The sequence below is a fragment of the Pan paniscus genome, chromosome 18 (genome assembly GCF_029289425.2).
Source record: "Pan paniscus chromosome 18, NHGRI_mPanPan1-v2.0_pri, whole genome shotgun sequence".
Taxonomy (NCBI): Eukaryota; Metazoa; Chordata; class Mammalia; order Primates; family Hominidae; genus Pan; species Pan paniscus.
In genome coordinates, this window is record NC_073267.2 from 9,389,194 (window position 1) to 9,411,473 (window position 22,280).

At 55.1% G+C, this 22,280-nt stretch overlaps 1 protein-coding gene across 8 annotated transcripts; it reads right to left on the minus strand.

The window, feature by feature from the left end:
- Positions 1–3,210: 3,210 nt before the first annotated feature.
- Positions 3,211–19,576, minus strand: CARHSP1 (calcium regulated heat stable protein 1). Of its 8 annotated transcripts, none has more exons than XR_008621348.2 (5): positions 19,429–19,576; positions 9,642–9,806; positions 8,821–8,943; positions 3,987–5,737; positions 3,211–3,397 (listed from the first exon to the last, which is right to left on the minus strand). XR_008621348.2 is itself a non-coding variant. In XM_003808298.6 (4 exons), exons 2-4 carry the CDS (start codon positions 9,797–9,799, stop codon positions 5,575–5,577), a joined length of 444 nt encoding a protein of 147 aa, XP_003808346.1. In that variant the 5' UTR covers positions 9,800–9,806; positions 19,429–19,576; the 3' UTR covers positions 3,211–5,574. The 8 variants fall into 8 exon arrangements, 4 of the variants coding, with proteins under 4 accessions (XP_003808346.1, XP_003808348.1, XP_063454018.1 ...); XR_008621347.2 differs by having other exon boundaries at positions 3,211–3,422; XR_010110358.1 differs by lacking the exon at positions 19,429–19,576 and adding an exon at positions 16,881–17,117.
- Positions 19,577–22,280: the final 2,704 nt, after the last annotated feature.

The following is a 22,280-nucleotide window of genomic DNA, read 5'->3' on the forward strand; positions in this document are numbered from 1 at the left end:
GTGGCTGCTTGAGACCCTCCCCAGGCCCCTCGAGCCCCTCCTGCACTGCCTGCTGCCTCCCTTCTGCAGTCAGAATTGACACTCCCCTTCCACCTTCTTTGTCATCACATTGCATCCCAGGCCAGCTTCCTGGGGCTTACTCCGAGGGCATCGGCTTGCCCCGCACTGTGGTGGGATGTAAAGTGATAACAGCTAAACGACGCCTGCACAACGTGTCCTGGTGCCTTCTGCGTGACCCCGGAGCAGCAGGTTCTGCACGTGGCAGGTAAGAGCACAGCTGCCAAGACTCCAAGCCTAGTTCTGCTGCTACAAGCTGCTGCGTGACTTAAGGTGAGTTCATCTTCGCCTCAGTTTCTTCCTCTGTCAAATGGGATAGTCCTTACCGTGTATGGAATTTAAAGCACTTTGAACAGTGAGTGTGAGCCATTACTAACTCAAGTAATACCCCTTCCCAACCCAGAACCCTATAAGGCAGGGACAGTCAGTCCCTCTCTCTGCTTTAGGGGGTTGCAGGATAAAGACACCATCACAAGAAATTCAAACACAGTAGGTAAATTTTGAGCCACAGCAAAGCACAGAGGTTGCATCCAGGCCAGCTTAGCACTGTTGAAAGTCACCATCCCCAGCACTGCAGAAGCTGACCCTGAACTCAAGGTCACCCAGGGCTTAAGCCTCAGAGAAAAGGCCTGGGTTGAACCTGAGCAGCAGGTGAGTGCAGGGCAGGCCTCTGGCTCCCTGGAGGGAGAGGCTAGCCAGGAAGTTGAGCTTGAACCTGACCCCGAGGGAGAGGTGTGGGGCATACTCATGATCTGTCCGGGAAGGTCTCTCCAGCTACTGGAAGGGGAGTGCCCACAGGGGCCAGGAGAAGGCAGTTGGGTAGATGTTGCCGTAGTCCGGACACATCCAGGCATACGTGGTTTTGAATCACTTCCTCTCCAAGGGCTGCTGCTTCCTCTCCACCCCTCCCAAGTGTTCTGGCTCTGGGCCCCAGCTGGCCACCTCAGCCCAGGCAGGCTCCTCCAACCTGAATGACAGGCAACCTCTACGCTGCCCGCCACGGCACCCCAAAGTCAAGACGTAGAACTCATTCCACCTCCTTCACCCGAGGCTGCTTTCCCAAACGTCTTCCCAGTCCCACCTTCAGTTTTGTTTTTTTTGTTGTTGTTGTTGCTGTTGTTTTTGAGACGAGTCACTGTTGTCGCCCAGCCTGGAGTGCAATGGCGCGATCTCAGCTCGCTGCAACCTCCGCCTCCCCAGTTCAAGCAATTCTTCTGCCTCAGCGTCCCGAGTAGCTGAGATTACAGGCCCCCGCCACCATGCCCAGCTAATTTTTGTCTTTTTAGTAGAGACGGGGTTTCACCATGTTGGCCAGGCTGGTCTCGAACTCCTGACCTCAGGAGATCCACCTGCCTTGGCCTCTCAAAGTACTGGGATTACAGGCATGGGCATGAGTCACCATGCCCGGCCTTTTTTTGTTTTTGAGACAGAGTCTCACTCTGTTATCCAGGCTGGGGTGCAGTGGCACAATCTTGGCTCGCTGCAACCTCTGCCTCCAGGTTCAAGCGATTTTCCTGCCTCAGCCTCCCAAGTAACTGGGATTACAGGTATGCACCACCACGCGCAGCTAATTTTTATATTTTTAGTAGAAACGGGGTTTCACTATTTTGCCTAGGCTGGTCTTGAACTCCTGACCTCAAGTGATCTGCCCACCTCGGTTACCAAAGTGCTGAGATTACAGGCGTGAGCTACCACGCCCGCTCCCCACCTTCAGCTTTTGCCAAACCCTTCCTTGGCTACCCATGTAGTACTCCATATAGTAAGTCAGCAAATGTCATTGTTTTGAGCTAAGTGCCTACGTTAGGCTCTCCCTAAACAGGTTTGATGGGCTGGTTTTTTCCCAATATGCTTTGGAAATCATTGTATAATACTGACAAGAAAAGTGTCCATCTCTGCACCACCCAAAATCACTGCCTCCCTTGGGAGACACCGGCCAGAGCAAAGCCTTCCCAACAGAGCACAGCGACCCCATAGAGTGGCCCCTGCCGTCACTGTTCTCCTGGAAACCAAGAACAGGAGTTCTCACACCTGCCCACCTTCTGCCCTCATTCCCACTGCTGCAACAGCAAACCCTTCCTCCCCTGCTATGGACCTTGAAAAGCTCTCCGTCCTAGGACTCTCTGCCAGCCCCGGGCCCTCAAGCCTCATCTGCTTCCAGCCCCTGACTTCATGCCTGAAGAGTAGCAAGCTTTTTTTTTTTTTTTTTTTTTTTGAGACTGGGTGTCGCTGTCACCCAGGCTGGAGTGCAGTGGTGTATTCACAGCTCATTGCAGCCTTGACTTCCTGGGCTCCAGCAATCCTCCCACTTCAGCCTCTGGAGTAACTGGGACCACAGGCTCATGCCACCATGCCCAGCTAATTGTATTTTTTTTTTTGGTAGAGACCAGGTTTCGCCATGATGCCCAGCTGGTCTCAAACCCCTGAGCTCAAGCCATCCACCTACCTCGGCCTCTCAAAATGCTGGGATTACAGGCGTGAGCCACCGTGCCCAGTCCTAGCAAACGTTCATCAAATGTCTATAGCAGTGGCCGGGTGCTGTGGCTCACACCTCTGGTCCCAGCACTGTGGGAGGCTGAGGCAGGAGGATGGTCTGAGTATAGGAGTTCGAGACCAACTTGGGCAATGTAGCAAGTTGATCTCTACAAAAAATTTAACAATTAGCCAGGCATGGTGGCATATGCCTCTAGTCCCAGCTACTCAGGTGGCTGAAGGAGGATCATTTGATCCCACGAGGTTAAGGCTGCAGGGCAACAAAGCGAGACCTTGTCTCAAAAACACAAACAAAAAACACCTCTATGGCAGGAATGAGCCAGGGACTGTGGACAGTGTGCCCCGAGGCCCGTCCTCTCTTCCCACAGCTGATGGGGATGAGGTGTAACTCACACATCCTAAAAGCTTCAACAGGGCACTGGAGTGCCGCTGACCAAGTTACTGGCATTTTCTATTGCCAGGAAGCCGCATTCTCCTCCCTGCTAAGCTTTCTCATGCTAGAGAATGATGACTAAAAAATAGATGATCCCATCCTCTTATTCACCATCCCCTAAAAAAACAGAGTGCCACGTGGAATGTGTCAGCCTCACCTGGGGGAGACACCCTTATCTGAAGACTTAAAAGGAAAAACTTGGTGAGCCAGCCTCCACACAAACACACGCATAGCCTTGCACAAAACAAAAATTTATTGGGAGAAAGATGGCTGATGGGAGGCAAGATCTGGATTCAGGAATCCTCAGTTTCAGCTCTCGCTCTGTCACCAAAAACCTCCGTCCCTCCCAGAGCCTCCAGGAGTTTCCCCTTCTGTAAACCGGTGTCGCGTCCCTTCCAGCTCTGACATCCTGCAGTTCTAGAATACCCATTGATTGAAAGAGCTGTGGCCAAACAGGAAGGACAGAGCAAGAGCCGTTGACAAAGGATTCTGCCAAGACAGAATCCCAAGGTCACCCCTGAATAGCAGAATGCAATCCCCCAGCTCACTGCAATCCCCCAGCTCACTGCCGGCCAGAGCCTGCCAGTGCGCCAGCACACGGGGTCACAGCAATGCCACCCATGCCAAGGCGAGGACAGAGCGGGAGAGAGGCTTGGGGTAGTGAAAGAGCCCTCTCGGGTCTTGGCTTTGGAAGTGTGGACTGTACCAGCAGATGGGCCCTTGGGAAGCCAGGAGGGAACAATTCAAGGCTGGAGAGAAAAAGGCCACCTTTGACCCGGCAGAAGGCAGAGGCGGGAGAGGAGGGTGAGGACGTACAAGAAGCATCGAGGAAGTACAAGGAGCATCGCAGGCGAGGAAACAATGGCCAGGACCTAACTGTGGTGGGAACTGCCTTTGTCTCCACACACTCGCAATCAACATGCGTATTTGCTATTTTCAAACAAACAACTCCCTTCCACCCCCTTAGGCTGAAAGGACAAACTCATCAGAGTTGAGGAGTACCTACCTGATGAAGCTGTTCATGCTTCCAGCATCAAACTGGACGTTTACTGTCTGCCCAAAAGCCAGTTTCCAAAAGGTTTGCTTCCCTCTGTTGAGTGGATTCTTGACTACGTATAGGTCATATATTTCAAAAAATAATGCCTAGCTATTTCTACTTTTAAATCATGACTAAAGCCAAACCACAATCACAGCAAAGATAACCTAAGGATTTGTTTACCAGAAATACCTACAAAAAAGTTTGCAGGCCGGGCGTGATGGCTCACACTTGTAATCCCAGCACTTTGAGAGGCTGAGATGGGCAGATCACATGAGGTCAGGGGTTCAAGACCATCCTGCCCAATATGATGAAACCTGGTCTCTACTAAAAATACAAAAATTAACCAGGTGTGGTGGCTGTAATCCCAGCTACTCAGGAGACTGAGGCGGAATTGCCAGAACCCTGGAGGGCAGAGGTGGCAGTAAGCTGAGATCGGGCCACTGCACTCCAGCCTGGGTGACAGAATGGGACTCAGTCTCCCACCCTGCCAAAAAGTTTGCAATGTCGGCAGCAAAGTGCAAACAGAGCCGGCTCTGGCTGAAAGCTTTAGTTATGAAAAATAAGAAAAAAAAAAAATCCCTAAGCATTTCTTAACACTAGTTTTAAAAAAAAACCCCTCTCCAAAGGTATGTTTCTCCTTCAACTTTCTTGAGTTTGCCAGGCTGTCAGGATGCAAGCTACCTACTCTTTTCTGGATGGATCAGGACAAAGTTTTTAAACAAAGACTCTGTCCTCTCCACAAGCCCTTCCCACCACCACCCCCCCCAACCCCCCGCCGCCATAATTACAGGGGCTGTGAAATGGCTGTTGAGTGATGGTGACACAACCAGAAGGCAGATGAAAAGGTCAGGCTCTAAGAGGGGTTCAGCCTCCCAGTACCAGCCTGCTGTGCCCAGGTGTGGGAGTGCTGGGAGAACTGTCTTCCCCAGACAGGCAGCTATGCCGCCTCCCACTGCAAAGGCACCAGAAGGCAACATCCGTCCAATCCAAAGACCGCCACCCCCGCCTTTTCCCACCCACTTCAAGCCAGCTCCCCTACAACCAACCAAGCCAAGAATTAGAAAACTGCTTTGCCCAGGCCCCAGGAGAGGCACAAGGGGGCACTTAGGTGGAAATTTGCCTTGGAGAAGTCACGCAAGGTCCCTGTCAGCTGCCAGGGGGCCAGATCTGGGAATCTGGGGCCTCCAGCTCCAAGAGGAAGAGGGATTCTGTGGGTTGAGCCCATGTGTCTGAGCAGCTGGAGAAATACCACCCTTGATCCACGCCCTGGGATGGGGTTGGAACCTCCACTCAGCCACCAGTGGGCACCTCTCCTTTTTAAATGCTTTTAATGCTCTTCAGATGGGGAGAGGTTGTTGCAATGGTCATAGGCTGTGCTGATGGCCGGGAACACCCCACACCTGCCCCCCATACCCCTTCCTCCAGGAGATACTTGAAAGGGACCATGCCCGGCTGAAGCCCCGTCTCGTGTGGAAGAATGTCATCTCCAGTGTCTGCTGCCTCCTCCCCGCAAAGTCTCCCACAAGCACAGGATAAGGGGTGCTTCCACCATCTCCTAGGAGCTGATGACATGTCCAGACCAGGTCTCATGCTTGGTGCCTGGTGCCAGGTGAGTGATGACGACCTCCACGGCCTGCAGCTTCTCATTCTTGGGCGGGATGGAGCACATTTTATAGGTGACCTCGTCGCCTTCCACTGGGACATACTCCCCTTCCACGCTACAGGGGCATAAATAAAGCAGTCAGGGCTCACACTGGGACACGGCTCCCTTCCCCAAGACACCAGCCACCACAGCAGGCACCATCTGACCAACCACCGGGAACCTCTTTCCAAAGAACTGCCCCTCCACCAGAGGGAGCTGCCACACTGCCCCCAGCCTCTGTCCTAGCCAAGGAGGCCCTGGCCCAATCAGCTCCTTCCCTGGGACTTTTGATGCTGGAACTGAAAGAGCTCAGCCACCTGTGGGTGCTCACATGGTGACATGAAATGTGGGAGGGAGCCTGGGCTTGTGAAGGAAGAGTAAAGACAGCCAGTCCAAGCCAGAGAGAAAGAAGGCCATCATGGAGTGAGAATCCGAGTTGAGGGGTGGCCTGGGCAGGGCTTTCCTGAGGTCCTCAGCACGGCAGCCCCTGGTTCCAGGAGTCTCAGAAACCACACCATGTCTTTGTTCTCAAATTCCCCAGTTTCCCAGCCTGCCTTTTTTTGAGACAGTCTTGTTCTGTTGCCCAGGCTGGAGTGCAGTGGTGTGATCTCAGCTTACTGCATCCACCTCCCGAGTTCAAGTGATTCTCCTGCCTCAGCCAAGTATCTGGGACTATAGGCACCACAGCCAGCTAATTTTTGTATTTTTAGCAAAGTCGGGGTTTCACCATGTTAGTTAGCCAGGCTGGTCTCAAACTCCTGACCTTAAGTGAGCCACCTGCCTCAGCCTCCGAAAGTGCTGGGATTACAAGCATGAGCCACCACGCCTGGACTCCCAGAGAGCCTTCAAGAAGGTCCCTTTGGTGCTTGAAGCTAGTTCCTGGAGGGGCCTCTCCCTGTGACCACCCCCAGGAAGGTTCCCTTACTTTCTAGGGGACATGAGTCACCCTCTCACATGAGACTGGCATCTTGATGTCCCCTTGATGAAACCCCCCCAGAGGAAAACCCCCTTCAGATGCTAAATGCCAGGGCCAGCCAGCTCCCCTAGTAACTGGTTTGTTTTGATTGGAGAATCGTATGGTGAAGAGTGTTTCCCTCTTTGATCTGGTCACGAGGGAGCTCAGAAATAAATCTGCAGCCCACTTCCAGCAGCAGAACCAGATATCACAGTATTTCCATCTTCCTAAATATTTCTTTGCCCCAACCTCTATGTCTTCCTTACTGATTCAAAATCCTTTCTGGGACGAGGCAGTATGGAAATACCCTTACACATCCATGTATGCATTCATATGTGAAATGCGTCACCTTGGTATTCTTCTCCTGCCTGCCGGTCTGATAGGTAAGCATGGGGCAGGGGTGGGCAAAGGAGGGGTAACTCCCCCATTGTAGTGGGCTCCTCTTTTCAGAAATGTGGTTTCCGTGTTAGCGGGTATGCTGTGCAGAGTAGGACTCTGTCTGCCCCTGCCTGAAGTAAAAGACTTGGGGGTGCTTAGGCCAAAGAAGCAGGTAGAGACAAGGGTGCAGATCGAGGGTCCTCCCCTGTCTAAAGGCTGCCCAGAGGATCAGAGGTGAAGCATGGGGGGCTGGGTGCCTTCTAGCCCAGCCCTAGGATGTGTGCGCCCCACCCCAGACTCCCCAAGGGTTTTCAGACACTCAGGAAGGAAGGACGTCAGTAAGCATGCAGCAGGAGAAAGGCCCACCCCAAACTTCCTTCCTTGAGCAAAGGGGCAGGACAGCCCCTAGCCTGTCCACCTCCCCCAAAGGAGGGCAGGAAGCTGGACTGGTCCCCAGGCCAAACAGGGCTCCCCAGCCTCATGGGGTGTCCTTGGCCAGATATAATGGGCACTCGGACTCACCCCAGCAGTCCCTGCTGCTCACACACATGCACCATGCACACGCGCACACACACCATACACAGCTGACACCACCCTGTCTCCCACAAGCATAGTCGGGCACCCCCAGATCCATTTCCATCACTTTCTGGTTATGTGATCTTGGGCAGATCTGGTTTTTTTTGTTTTTTTGTTTTTTTTTTTTTTGAGATGGAGTTTTGCTCTTGTTGCCCAGGCTGCAGTGCAATGGCGCGATCTCGGCTCACCATAACCTCCACCTCCTGGGTTCAAGTGATTCTCCTGCCTTAGCCTCCGAAGTAGCTGGGATTACAGGCACCCGCCATCATTCCCCGCTTTTTTTTTTTTTTTGTATTTATTTTTGTGATTACAGGATTTCACCATGTTGGCCAGGCTGGTCTTGAAGTCCTGACCTCAGGTGATCCGCCCGCCTCCGCCTCCCAAAGTGCTGGGACTACAGGTGTGAGCCACCATGCCCGATCCTTTTTTTTTTTTTTTTGAAATGGCGTTTCACCCTTGTCACTCAGGCTGGAGTGCAATGGTGAGATCTCGGCTCACTGCAACCTCTACCTCCTGGATTCAAGTGATTCTCCTGCCTCTGCCTTCCGAGTAGCTGGGATTACATGCACCTGTCACCACACCCTGCTAATTTTTTTTTTTTTTTTTTGAGATGGAGTCTCGCTCTTGTTGCCCAGGCTGGAGTGCAGTGGCGCAATCTCGGCTCATTGCAAACTCCGCCTCCCAGGTTCACACCATTCTCCTGCCTCAGCCTCCCGAGTAGCTGGGACTACAGGTGCCCGCCACCATGCCCGGCTAATTTTTTTTGTATTTTTTTAGTAGAGACGGGATTTCACCGTTAGCCAGAATGGTCTGGATCTCCTGACCTCGTGATCCACCCACCTTGGCCTCCCAAAGTGCTGGGATTACAGGCGTGAGCCACCACGCCCAGCACACACAAAACCTTACACACCTATTCACAAAGACACACCCAGGGACAATCACAGGTACCGTGTCGCCCCCAGCCTCACATCCCCCAACACAGCTCCGTAGAGTCTCACAACCCCAACCCAACACACACACAGGAGCACAGCTGGAGCACCAGCCACAGGCAGAGTCACACAGGCCCAGCCATTCCCAACCCAACACACACACAGGAGTACAGCTGGAGCACCAGCCACAGGCAGAGTCACACAGGCCCAGCCATTCGTCCTCACACCCAGTGCCCATCAGAGTCACACACCATCCCCACCTCCACAGGGCCAAGGAAGCGCCCACCCTAGCCAGGCCACCCAGACCCGCTGCTGACTCACTCAGAGATGTGCAGGAAGATGTCGGGGCCGCCATCAGCTGGGGTAATGAAGCCGTGGCCCTTGGACCGGCAGAAGCATTTGCAGACTCCTTTGTAGACGGGGCCCTGTGAAGCCCGCACCGTCCTGACAGAGAGGGGGAAATGTCAGGGGCCCCATCAGCGCTCCTGGGCACACAAAGCTCATTCCAGCCCCTGCCCACAGCTGTGCCCCATCAAGCCCTGGCCAGGACCACCATGTACAGTCACACAGGCTGAGGACTGCACAACCCTCAACCCTGGGAGCCGCTCACAAAGATGCTGGGGGAAAGGACTCTTTGGATGACCCTGGCAAATTTTCTCGGGCCTGTTTTCCCTCCTGGAAAGAGGGAGTTGAACTAAAACATCACTGAACATCCCTCCAGAAACTAATGATTTACTATTAATAACACAAGCATCCTCCACTCGCAGGGCCTGAGACCTGCATCTGCCAGGCATCGTGTGGGTCCTTCGCAGCCCTGGTGCTGTGTCCATTTTGCAGCTGCAGAATTCACAGTCTTACAGGGAAACAGACTCTCATGTGTGGTTAAAGCCCAGCGATTCTGACCTCAGCAATTGCCCACCCATTGCCACTCCCAGCTGGTAACAGGTTCTTTTGGGCTAGGCAGTACCCTGAATTTACAAGGCGCCTTCCTAGTTTCTCACCCTCAGCCCACGGCCCAGCCCCAGGTCTGCCTATTTGACAGTCCGGGACATAGGCCCAAAAATGACCAGAGACACAGTGAATCTCTGGCCTCAGGCAAGAGATCCATCTGAGAACGCGTCCCCAGCCCGCTCCAGACTCACGCCGAGAAGGTCCTCGTCCGGCGAGTGGGCAGTGGGCTTGGGACCACGTTGCCCCGCAGAGGGGATGGTGAGCGCTCACGGCTCCGAGGGGTGTCCAGCAGCCCGACTGAAGCTTGATGGGTGGGGGGCTGTGGTGGTGGGGGAGGCTCAGATGACATGGCTGACCTGGAAGGAGAAGAGGCTGTCAGGGGCTCGTGCCTTGCAAGGTAGGGACCCTGTGCTTACCCCCATGTCCACGTCTGACAGTCCAGTATCTGAGGCTCATTCCTCTCGGGCACCTCAGCACCACTGTCACCTTGTCTGGGAGCACGCCTGGCGAGGTCAGATGCCTACTCCGGGCTCCTGAAGCAACCGTGGGGCCCCCTCCATCATAGCTCTTCATGAAAATACCACATCCTCCCCCATGACCAGGATGGCATCGGTCCCCTCTGTGTCCCCAACACAAGGCATGGATGCCGGCACACTTGGGACACATAGTATTTGTGGGAGGGAAAGAGGCAGGTGAGGAAGGTGAGCAGAAAACCCAAAGCCAGGGGCCAGGCACAGTGGCTCACACCTGCAATCCCAGCACTCTGGGAGGCCGAGGCAGGCGGATCACTTAATGTCAGGAGTTCGAGACTAGCCTGGCCAACATGTGGAAACCCAGTCTCTAATACGAATACAAAAATTAGCTGGGCATGGCGGCAGGCACCTGTAATCCCATCTACTTGAAGGCTGAGACATGAGAATTGCTTGAACCTGGGAGGCGGAAGTTCCAGTGAGCTGAGATCACACCACTGCACTCCAGCCTGGGCTACAGAGCAAGACTCTGTCTCAAAAAAGAAAACCCAAAGCCAGGGAGATTTTAATGCCAACCACCTAGATCCAAACTCAGCCACTCCACGGACCCTCCCTGACGCTGCTGGGAGCCAGACACCACAGGGAAGCAGGGGCAAAAACTGACCCTCACGCAGCATCTGCCTCCAGGGAACTGTGGAACACATCACAGAGAGCTCAGGGGCCACGTTTGGATCCCTGAGCAGCCGTCACAAGCCTGCACCCAGGACTGGGGGGCCTGCTGCGGGAGCCCAAAGGGAAAGGGAGAATTTCCAAGGCTGCATCCAGCTCCATCAGGCCCAGTGAATTTCCACACAGCCCGGGTCGCCGCGCTGCTATGAAATCAAATTCCTTCTGTGACCCCTAGTATGTACCCGTAAATCCAGCTGGAGGGCATTCCCTAGCTGCTGCTGTGCTTTTGACAATTTTTCAAGAGCAGGACACTCGCTGTACACAATAAACACTGAACATTGAATACAAAGGTGTTGGCTCTAACGCGGCCTCAGCTCGAGGTTCACGGGAAAGAGAAACAGTCCAGCAGTCAGAGGCCCTTGGGTAAGTCCTTTCCCCTCTCTGGGCTCAGTTTCCGAATCTGCAAAGTGGGGCAGCTGGGTGGGCATCACTTGGCACGTGCGCAGGGCTGGTGATGGGGGTACGAGATGAAGTAGGGAGAAGCCTAACTCAGGACACCACTCAACGCCACACAGCCGGGAGGGACAGCAGCAGCCCTGGATAGGTTTGACTCAGGTCCCATGGGGTTTTCAAATTTAGATTTGAAGCATGGGCCAGGTGCGGTGGCTCACACCTGTAATCCCAGCACTTTGAGAGGCTGAGGCAGGTGGATCACCTGAGGTCAGGAGTTGGAGACCAGCCTGGCCAACATGGCGAAAACCAGTCTCTACTAAAAATACAAAATTAGCTGGGCGTGGTGGTGGGTGCCTGTCATCCCAGCCACTGGGGAGGCCAAAGCTGGAGAATTGCTTGAACCAGGGAGCTGTGGGTTGCAATGAGCCGAGATCACAGCACTGCCCTCCAGCCTGGGTGACAGAGTGAGACTCCGTCTCAAAAAAAAATAAATAACTTTTATTTTTTTGAGACAGTGTCTCACTGTCACCCAGGCTGGAGGGCAGTGGCATAATCAGAGTTCACTGTAGCCTTGACCTCCATGCCTAATTTTTTTTTTTTTTCTTTTAAATAGAGACAGGGTATCACTATGTTGCCCAGGCTGATCTCAAAACTCCTGGGCTCAACGGATTCTCCCACCTCTTCCTCCCAAAGTGCTAGGATTACAGGCATGAACCACCATGCCCGGCCTGAACTATCTTAAACATCCCAGGGGGTTTCCTCAAAATCCAGGTTTCCAGCTGCTCGTGGAAAGAAATGAAGCTCTCACAACCTTCAACCTCAGTTTGCCACCCCAGTCCCCTCATTTATAGGAGTCTTCAACCTACATCACCCAAAAATCCCACCACACCCCCCGAACCGCCTTCAACCATAGCCACCCAAGAACCAGGCCCGACTGCTCAGAGGAGAAGGGATGCCCCATCCCTGAAATGTCAGAACCCCTCCCCGGACATTGCTGCACTCTCCCGTTGGGCCTCAGTTCTGTCGGGCTGGGAAGCTGGTGGCTGGCTTGCCTTCTGGAGGAGGTGGCATCCTACCTCCTGTCCCTTCTCTCAGCTACAGCCGCGGCCAAGGAGGAACCTGAGTCCAGGGAGCCCCCACCTCAAAAAGGCCCCAGCTGCTGGCGTGGGGGCCAGGGCCCCCGCATGACCCACCAGCACAGGTCATAGAGTCCTAGAATGTTCAACGCCCAGAGTTCCAGGAAAGAGGCTGGCCCTGGGAGGGGAGGGCCCTGTCCAGGCCTCCCAGGACAGCAGATGGGAACAGTGGCTTTGCAACTCCACAGTTAGAGACACTGCCCTGCCTTGTTCTATCCAAAGTCTCCCTCCCTCCTTTCTCCTGGAGTCAAGCATAGCTGACTTCTTTTTTTTTTTTTTTAATTTGAGATGGAGTCCTGCTGTCGCCCAGGCTGGAGTGTAATGGCACAATCTCGGCTCACTGCAACCTCCAGCTTCTGGGTTCAAGCGATTCTCCTGCCTCAGCCTCCCAAGTAGCAGGGGTTACAGGTGCCCGCCATCACGCCCGGCTAATGAAGCATAGCTGACTTCTAATCCTACCCCTTGCCTGCTGTGTGGTCTTGTACAAGTTACTTAATCTCTCTGGGCCTCAGTTTCCACATCTGGAAAATGGGAATTATAATAGTCCCGATTTCACACCATCAGGCTGAACTGAAAACAAAATAATACACACTAAGCACTGGGCACACTGTCCGCCCAGGTCCAGTGAGCAGTAATTGTCAGCTACGACTGTTGTTATAATTGTCATCATAAAGTCACTCAACAGATACGTGCCCAATACCAAGCCCTGTTCAAGGCCCCAGAGACAAAGGGCTGAACTTGAAGCCAGAGAATAAACAGTTAAATAAACATAAACCAGATCATTACAGATCCCAAAAGGGCTGTAAAGAAACAGACAGAAGGGGATAGGGGGAGAAGGGTGGGAATACACATGCTAATCAGGGTGCCTGCAGGACCCTGAACAGCAAGAAAGGGGTACCATTTGCAAAACGGAGGGAGGCTGTTCCAGGTATGGGGAACAGCCTGTGCAAAGGCCCTGAGGTTGGCAAGGGCCCGGGTGGGACTGAGGCCAGTGGGGAAACCATGTGATGGGTGGGGGACTAGGAATGGGAGGCAGGAGAGGTGGTGGAAAGGGCAGGGCCCGCTCAGGAATCATGCCGTGTCATCATCATCATCACTGTCATTGTCACCACCGTCATCCTTGCATCTTCCATTTGTCACACCCATTTTCCCCTGGGTGAATGGCACAGACCCAAAATGGGGACCCCCTTCTTTCTCCACCCAAGCCCCCTTAACACCCCAAGTGCACCCAATCCTTCACAGATGCCACTGGAAGCTCATGGCCTGTAGGGGTGAGGAGTCTGAGGGCAGCACAGGGCCCCTCTGTGTCCCAAGGGCCCAGCACAGGCACTGGCACAGAGCAGGGTCTCCAGACGGTCCAGGAATGGCCACAAGGCTGGCTCTTTTTTTTTTTTTCTTTTTTTTTCCAGATAGGATCTCACTTGGTCACCTAGGCTGGAATGCAGTGGCGCGATCATGGCTCACTGAAGCCTCTCAACCTCCTGGGCTCAGGTGATCCGCCCACCCCAGCCTCCTGGGTTGTGGGACTACGGCCACGTGCCACCACAACCAGCTCATTTTTTGTATTTTTTGTAGAGACAGGGTTTCAATATGTTGCCCAGGCTGGTCTTAAACTCCTGGGCTCAAGCGATCGGCGCACCTTGGCTTCCCAAAGTGCTGGGATTACAGGTGTGAGCCACCACACCCAGCTTCCAAGCCTCATTCTTTGCCAGCATTAGGACCCAAAGCCCCAGCTGGCTGCCACTGCATTGGTGTGCACTCAGCACCATGCCCAGCCCAGCAGGAGGTGGCTACATTCCTGCTCACCTGATAGTGGAAGAAACTGAGGCACGGAGCAGACGTGACTAGAGGCGGGGGCAGTGCCACCTGGGAGACCCAGGAGCTTTATCCAGCCTCTCATGGCCCATCTGGGCTGAAGCCAAGCTGGGGTGGCCAGAGTAGGCCTGTCCAAGGGCCACTCACTCCCCAGTAGGCCCAGCAGAGAGGAGTGAATGGCCTCAGTGCGGGGGAGGGCCGGGCAAAGTCCAACTGGAAAGAAAACAACTGGGGGGCGGGTAGCCAGGCACCCAGAAGCCAGCTCTGAGGCCCTGGCCAGCCGCTGCTGTGTCCCCTCCACAATACACACATACACAAGGATGGGGGCACACAGCAGCCCCGCCCACCAGCACAGTCCCAGCTTCCAGCCAGCCACTGCTCTCCCAGCAATACCAGGCATGGCCTTGGAGTGTCCCCAGCAGAAGACAGGGCCTGCCCTCTGTGACTAGCCTTCAGCTCCCCACAGCTGGGGGAGGGAGGAAGGCTGCAAACAGATCCGCCACTCAGATGAGCTTCTGGCCTGCAACAAACTTCGACCAAATGTCACGCCCAAGGTGTCATGACTGCCAGGCTGCATGTACATGTGTGCTCGTTTGTGCACAGGTATGTAGGTGTATGCACATGTGTATGTGTGTGCTGTGTGTATACGCATGTGTACACATACATATGTGCCCACACATGGCTGTCTCTGCATCTGAGCGCATACACGTGTCTGCATGCGTGAACTTGTTGCCGTCTGTATGCACACGTCCATGGAGCGGGGAGCCTCACCTCACCGCACAGCACGCTGGGCACCTGTGCTGCCACAGGGGACCTTGATGAACTCTGCCACTTCCTATTGAACCAACAGATAAGGGAGTGGGACAGACCATGACTACCACCACCACAGCAGTGTCCTGGGGCCATTCTGCTTACTACTTTACAACACTTCACACAGCTCAGCTCATTCTATCCCCATTTCACTAATGGGAGAACGGAGACACAAAGAGTCAAGTAACTTGCCCAGGGTCGCCCAGCTAACAAAGACCCTGGTGAAATACGGAGTAAGTCAGACAGCAGAAATGCTACGGAGAAAAAGCCAGCAGGGTAAGGGGGAGAGGCTGTACCAGGAGGTGCCCAGCTGGCCATGCACCCCCTTCCCCAGTCAGCCCCCAGGCTCTGATGAGTGCCCGGCCAAGACAGGGAGCCCAGGGTGGTGGGGGCAGGAAGCCACGCCCACCCTGACTGCCCCAGGGATGGGTGTGTCGGCTGGGAGAAGGGGGCCTCGGCCCAAAATAGCCTGGGAATTTTCCATAGGCTCTGCAGCTCCTCCTGGAAGGTCCTGGAGTTCAGCTGGGTACCAAGACTGGCTTTCCCAGCCCCTGCTCAGCCTGCCCCCATGTCTGGAGACTTACGGCCCAATCATGCAGCCCCCGTTACCCACTCCCCAACTTCCTGCCCTCCTGGCCTGAAAACCCACCACCCACATCAATGGGAGCCAAGCAGCCCTGTGCTTACTGCAAGGAGGGCTTTAGCAGTGCTATCAGCCATTTACACTCTAGTAAGAGGGAGCTCATTGAAGGAGACTCCATTCATTTTTGTTTTTGTGAGACAGAGTCTCCCTCTGTTGCCCAGGATGGAGTGCAGTGGCACAATCTCAGCTCACTGCAGACCCCCGCCCCCCCAGGTTCAAGCGATTCTCCTGCCTTAGCCTCCCGAGTAGCTGGGACTACGGGCATGTACCACCACACCCAGCTAATTGTTGTATTTTTAGTAGAGACGGGGTTTCACCATTTTAGCCAATCTGGTCTCGGACTCCTGACCTCTCATGATTTACCCGCTTCAGCCTCCCAAAGTCCTGGGATTACAGGCATGAGCCACCGTGCCCAGCCAGAGATTCCATTCTTAATAGCTTCAGCCCCTTTATTGAAGACAGGATGATAGAAGGCAGGGGGATAAGAGTTCAAGTCAGACACCTCATTCTTGGCAAAGCGAGAACCTCTCCAAGCCTGCTCTGCAAAATAAGGGTGTCTTGAGCCTTCCATGGGATGCTGGCTGGGGAAGGCCAGGGTTGGGCATGGTGTTGGGGCAGCTTCCAGCCCGGAGCCAGCCCACTGCTGGCAGGTGTGGTGGGTGGATAGTGGCCCGCACTATGGGGATGGGGCAGGCTGTAGTGCTTTCATACACCCTACAGCCACTGTCCACAGACTTCTGTGTCAGGCCCTGTTGGGGGATTACAAACATCAACTACATGCATGTAAACATCGACCCAACAGGGGAGGCACTTTTAGCAGCCCCGTTTTACAGATGAGGAAACTAAGGCACAGAGTTAAGCCAGTGATTCTACTTCCTACTTTAATGCAGTCAGGAATCTCTGGGGATCTTGTTCAAATGCAGATTGCCATTCAGCAGGTGTGGGGTGGGGCCTGAGATTCTTCATTTCTTTTTTATTTTTTTTGAGACAGGGTCTTGCTTTGTTACCCAGGCTGGAGTTTGGTGGCACAATCATGGCTCACTGCAGCCTCAACCTCCTGGGCTCAAGGGATCCTCTCACTTCAACCTCCCAAGTAGCTGGGACTACAGGCGTGTGCTACCACACCCAGCTAATTTTTTTATTTTTTGTAGAGACAAGGTCTCACTATGTTGTCCAGGCTGGTCTCGACCTCCCGGGCTCAAGAGATTCTCCCACCTCGGCCTCCCAAAGTGCTGGGATTACAGGCTCGAGATTCCTGGCCAAGATTATACATTTCTAAGGCGCTCCCAGTGAGGCAGGTGTCCCTGACCCAGGGAACACGGCAGTAGCCCGGCTACACTGGCCCATCTCACAGCCCAAGGCTTACCAGTGCAGGAGGTGGAAGGGAAATGGCGCAGGGATCGGGGTGAGACTCTAGAAGAGTAGCGAAGTTACCTTAGTGCACCTGGGTTCCTCCTTTGTAAACAGACAGAGACACTGAGCTGACCCATCCCAGTCTCCAGCGCAGCTGAGCCCCAGCCTGGGAGAACTGCCGGCACGTGGGCCGAGAGGCGGGGCGGGTCAGCTGAGCCCAGATAGAAGGGTCCCTGGAAGCGATAGAGGCCGAGAACGAGCCAGAGGTTGACGCAGCAGCGTCAGGCTGGCCTAGCCACATTCCCCTCCATTGTTCCGGGGAGAGCGGGGGGGTCTGGCGAGGGAGGAGCAGAGAGAGAGGAGGGGGAGGGACACGAAGGGATGGGGGTTGGAGTGTCCAGGGGGAGGGACGGGAGGCAAAGGGGAGGGGGCAGCCAGGCCGGAGTCAGCCCTCTGCTGGCTAAGGACCTGAAGCCAACAGTCACAGAGAAGTGCAAACAGGCGGGCAGGGAAGGTGCAGCCCGGCGCCTACGTCTGCCCAGAGCCCCCTCCCAGGCCCCGCCAAGCTGGGAATAGCTCTCCCGCCCTCAGGAGCCCCTGAGTGCTGGGAAGAGGCCGGAAACCCGAGGAGTGTACCGGGAACCCGAGGGGGCCTCCAACATTGCCGCTGCCTGTGCCCCCATTAGCACCCCCGGACGGCCTCGACCGGACGGGCGACCCCACCCAGCAGGGAGACGGTCACCCCACCGCCACCACCCACCTGGGACCCAGCGCCCGCCCCAGTTCTCAGCCTGGACTGCCCCTCCTGCGGGAAGCCCAAGCCCTCCTTCTCAACAAGAACCCTACTCTACACTCCTCCCCCACTCAATCCCTCCATCCTTCCCTCCATTCTCGGGGGGCTTTGGCTCAGACCTGAGATTGAGCCCTGACTGCTCCCCACTCCCTCTGTGACCCCTACCAGGCGATTTTACCGCCCCACCCGAGTTTCCTCATCTGTCAAAGGGGACAGGAACGGTGCTGTGTCGCAGGGCTCGGACGCTGTGCAGATGGTGCCGCGAAAATGCCAAGCGCACGGCGGGCTCAGTCCACAATAGTTGTGCGGCTGATGGTGGAAGTGTCAGGCACGGGCCCATCTGAAATCACCTTCCCTCCCATTCCTGCCCCTGCTGATGGAACACGAACCAAATGCGCTGGCTTTGCCACTCGGTGGAACAAAGACCGATCCCCTACCTAGGGGACCCACCGTCAACCACCCTCAACCCCACCCCATGGCCCCACGCACGCTGGGCCTAGCTCAGCTCATGCAAAACATCTACTCCCAGCCGGGCTCTGCGCCTCTTTCTTGCGCTGAAGGGACCAGCATCGAGAACTCACGGTCATCACCGAGGCCACCCAGCGAGTGCAGAGGGCGGTGGGGTCTCCAAGGAGGACCCCGAGCCCAGAAGAGGGCCAAAGGCCCGAAGGGAGGAAGAACAGAGGCACGGAGAGGCTAGAGAAGGTAGTGGCGGAAGGTAACAGGAAGCCCTGCTGAGAAGTTGGGGACTTAGACGACAATGGGACTTCGGTGGACGATTTTCAGCGGGGGGTAGATCTAAGTGGATTGTTTTTATAAGTTCCCTCTGGCTTCAGAGTGGCAAGCAAATGACAGGGGCAAGACTGGGCACAGAGAGACTGAGAAATATCAAAAGAGCAAGTTAAAAAACAGTAGCTTACGTGTCTCCCGGCACGGGGCTAGCTGCCTCCTTTTACTCTCACACACCCTCTTATGCCAGAAGAAGTCAGAGCCCAGTCTGCAGATGGGGAAACTGAGGCTCCGAGAGGCCTCCTATTTGGCAGAGATTTCCCCACCTATAAGACCCGAGGCCCTGCCTGGAGCGGGACGTCTCCGCCTCCCCCAGCACACACATCCACTCCAACCCCAGAAAACCATAGGGCCGGAGGCTTCCTTTTTAAAAATCAAAAAAGAACATTTCACTTCCGGCCTGCAAACCTGAACCGCCAGCGCAGCCTGCGGAAAGGGGGCCTGTGGGCGCGGGTGAAGTTTTTCTCCAGCGCCTAGGGCACCCCCACCCCCATCCGGGCGCAAACACCCGGGCCCAGCGCGCCCGGCGGCTCCTCCTCCCCCAGATGCGGCTAATCGCGCGGCGCCAGGACGGCTCCCCACCTCCCCCGCCGGGTCTGGCCGCCGTCCCAACCTCGAGCCACAGCTGGCGCGGCCAGGCCCGGCGGGGGGTGGCTCTGCTTCCCGCGTGCGACGCCCCCCGCGCCTCGCCCCACCGCCCGGCGAGTCCCCCGTCCAGGGCTCCCGCCCAAAGGCAAAAGCAGCGGGGAGGGCGGGAAGAGCTTGCCCTGTACGCAGAGAACAGGTGGCCAGGCGGGAAGTACTACCCGACGTCCGCCTAGAATCCTTGCCGCTGTTGCCACACCCACCCCTTCCCCTGGGGAGGAGCAACCCGCGTTCCCCAAACAGGCCCCGAGAAACCCAGCCCGGAACCCTCCTCTGCCGAGCTAGAAGACCCTGCAGGATGGGGGACGATGGAGGCAGAGGAGGCCGAGGCCCCACCCCTGCGGCTCCCGGGGCCTCGGGCCAGGGGCGCCTATCCTGGGGTCCCCGAGAAGAGCTCCCTACCCTGCAATCCGTTCTGCTCCGCCAGCCGCTTCGCTCCGACTGAGAACGCGAAGCTCGGGAGGGGGCGTGGCCCGAGGGGGTGGGGCGCCGATCCCCGCCCCCAGGAGCTCCCGGCCAATGGGGCTGCAGGAAGGAGCCCGGGACGGTGGGGGCGGGCGGGGAGGGAGTAGCCCGGACAGGACCTTTGTGTCCGCGCCTTAGACTGGCGGGAGAGCGGAACGCAGAGCGCGGGACGTAGGGGCCGGGGCGGGGCGGGGCGGAGCTGGGCTGCACCCACCAGCAGAAAACGCCCCTGCAAAGTGAGGGAACTGTGTCCCTGCGCCCGTGCAGTTCCTTCCCCTCGCCACGCGCGCCAGGTGCGGCTCCCACCTGCCTTTGGCTCTAGAATCTGTATAAGCCCGGAGCGCGTCACTTTTAGCAGAAAGGAAATAAAGGAATGAAAAGAGAGACGGAAGAAAACAAGCAAAAAACAGAAAGGAGGAAAAGGGAAAGAAAACATACACACGCACACACACACCAGAAAAACAGGGTTTTATTTTCTCGTTGGGGATTTTGATTTTGTTCTCTTGTTTCATTTCTAGCCTTCCTTGAGTCCTGTTTTTGGAGGTAAAAAATGTTACCTCTGTTTTGCAGGAGAGGAAACTGAGGCACAGAGAGACGACCAGCCCATGGGCACGGCCAGTCGAGAGCAGCCCCTGAAGGCGAGCCTAGATCCCGGGACCAGGGTCAGCTTGGTATTTGAGGGGCGCGGGGAAGGAGAGAGGTCCCCGGAGCTCGCCCGGGACAACAGGGCCCCCGGAGGGGGCGGTGAGGACTGTGCCTGCCTCACTCTGCAGCCCCTATTGGGGCCACTGGGGAAAAGGCCCAGCAGCGAAACCAACTAGTCCAAGCCAGGCAAGGAACCGTCCTAGACGGCTGGTGGGAACAACCGCGCAGCTGCTGTGGAAAAAGCCCGGCGGTTCCTCAAACCACGAGCCCTGGAGTCTCCATAAAACCCAGCAACTCCACTCCTAGGTGTCTGCGCGCCCAAGAGAAATAAAAATGTTTGTCCACACAAAAATTTACTTGAGGCCGGGTGCGGTGGCTCACGCCTGTAATTCCAGCTCTTTGGGAGGCCGAGGCAGGAGGATCACTTGAGCTCAGGAGTTGGAGACCAGCCTGGCCAACATGGCGAAACCCCGTGTCTATGAAAAATACAAAAATTTGCCGGGCTTGGTGGCGGGTGCCTGTAATCCCAGTTACTTGGGAGACTAAGGCAGGAGAATCACTTGAACCCGGGAGGTGAAGGTTGCAGTGAGCCAGGATCATGCCACTGCACTCCAGCCTGGGCCACAGCGAGTCTCCGTCTCGGGGGGAAAAAGTTAAAAATAAATAAATAGGCCGGGCGCGGTGGCTCACGCCTGTAATCCCAGCACTTTGGGAGGCCGAGGTGGGCGGATCACTAGGTCAGGAGAACGAAACCACGGGGAAACCCCGTCTCTACTAAAAATATAAATAAAAAATTAGCCGGGCGCGGTGGCGGGCCCCTGTAGTCCCAGCTACTCGGGAGGCTGAGGCAGGAGAATGGCGTGAACCCGGGAGGCGGAGCTTGCAATGAGCCGAGATAGTGCCACTGCACTCCATCCAGCCTGGGCGACAGAGCAAGACTCCATCTCAAAAATAAATAAATAAATAAATAAATAAATAAATACATGATTTACTTGTTGGGCTGGGCGTGGTGGCTCACGCCTGTAATCCCAGCACTTTGGGAGACCGAGACAGGAGGATCTCTTAAGCCCAGGAGTTTATGACCAGCCTGGACAACATAGTAGGACCCCTTCTTTACAAAAAAAAAAAAAAATTTTAATTAGCCAGGAGTAGTAGCACCCACTTGTAGTCCCAGCTACTGGGGAGGCTGAGGTGGGAGGATCCATTGAGCCCAGGAGATCGAGGCTGCTGTGATCTGTGACTGCACTGCTGCACTCCAGCCTGGGTGACAGAGTAAGGTTTATAGCAGTATTACTCATAGTAGCCAAAAGGGAGAAACAGCTCAGATGTCCATCAAGTGATGAAAGGATAAACAAAATGTTGTGTATCTATACAGTAGACACCTATTCACTCATCAACAGGAATGAAATCTTGATGCATGCTACAACACAGAGGAACCTTGAAAATATGCTAAGAGAAAGAAGCCAGACAAAGGCCGCACGTTGTGTGATTCCATCTATATGAAATGTTCTGAATGGGCAAATCTCTAGAAACAGGAAGTAGATTAAGGGTTGCCAGAGGCTGGGGGTGGGGGTGCGGGCTAGACGGTTGATACTTAAAAGGTACAGGGGTTTCTTTTTGAGATGATGAAAATGTGCTGAAAGTGATGGTGGCGATAGTTGCACAAGTCCGTAAATATACTAAAAATCATTGCATTGTGTGCTTTCAATGGGTGAACTGTATGGTGTGTGAATTATGACTCAGTTAAGCTGTTTTTAAAAAGTCAAGGCCAGGCACAGTGGCTCATGCCTGTAACCCCAGTACTTTGGGAGGCCTGGGAAGGCGGATCACTTGAGCTCAGGAGTTCACAACCAGCCCAGCCAACATGGTGAAACCCTGTCTCTACTAAAAATACAAAACTTATCCCGGCATGATGGTGCACACCTGTTATCCCAGCTACTCGGGAGGCTGAGGCATGAAAATTGCTTGAACCTGAGAAGTGGAAATTGCAGTGAGCCGAGATTGTGCCACTGCAGTCCAGCCTGGGCGACAGAGCCAGACTCTACCTCAATAAATAAATAAATAAACAAATAAACAAGTGGGGACACTGGGGTGGGGGTAGGGGGAGGCCATGACCAGGAGGGGCACAAGGTGGGATTCTAGGA

Excerpts from the sequence above, each read along its gene's own strand:
- CARHSP1 (XM_055099499.2), bottom strand. The coding sequence starts at position 16,936 with ATGGGTCAGCTCAGTGTCTCTGTCTGTTTACAAAGGAGGAACCCAGGT. Across the intron at positions 8,944-9,641 it reads CGGACGAGGACCTTCTCGGC|GACGGTGCGGGCTTCACAGG; the intron begins GTGAGTCTGGAG and ends CCTCTCTGTCAG. Across the intron at positions 5,738-8,820 it reads ATCTTCCTGCACATCTCTGA|CGTGGAAGGGGAGTATGTCC; the intron begins GTGAGTCAGCAG and ends ATGCCCCTGTAG.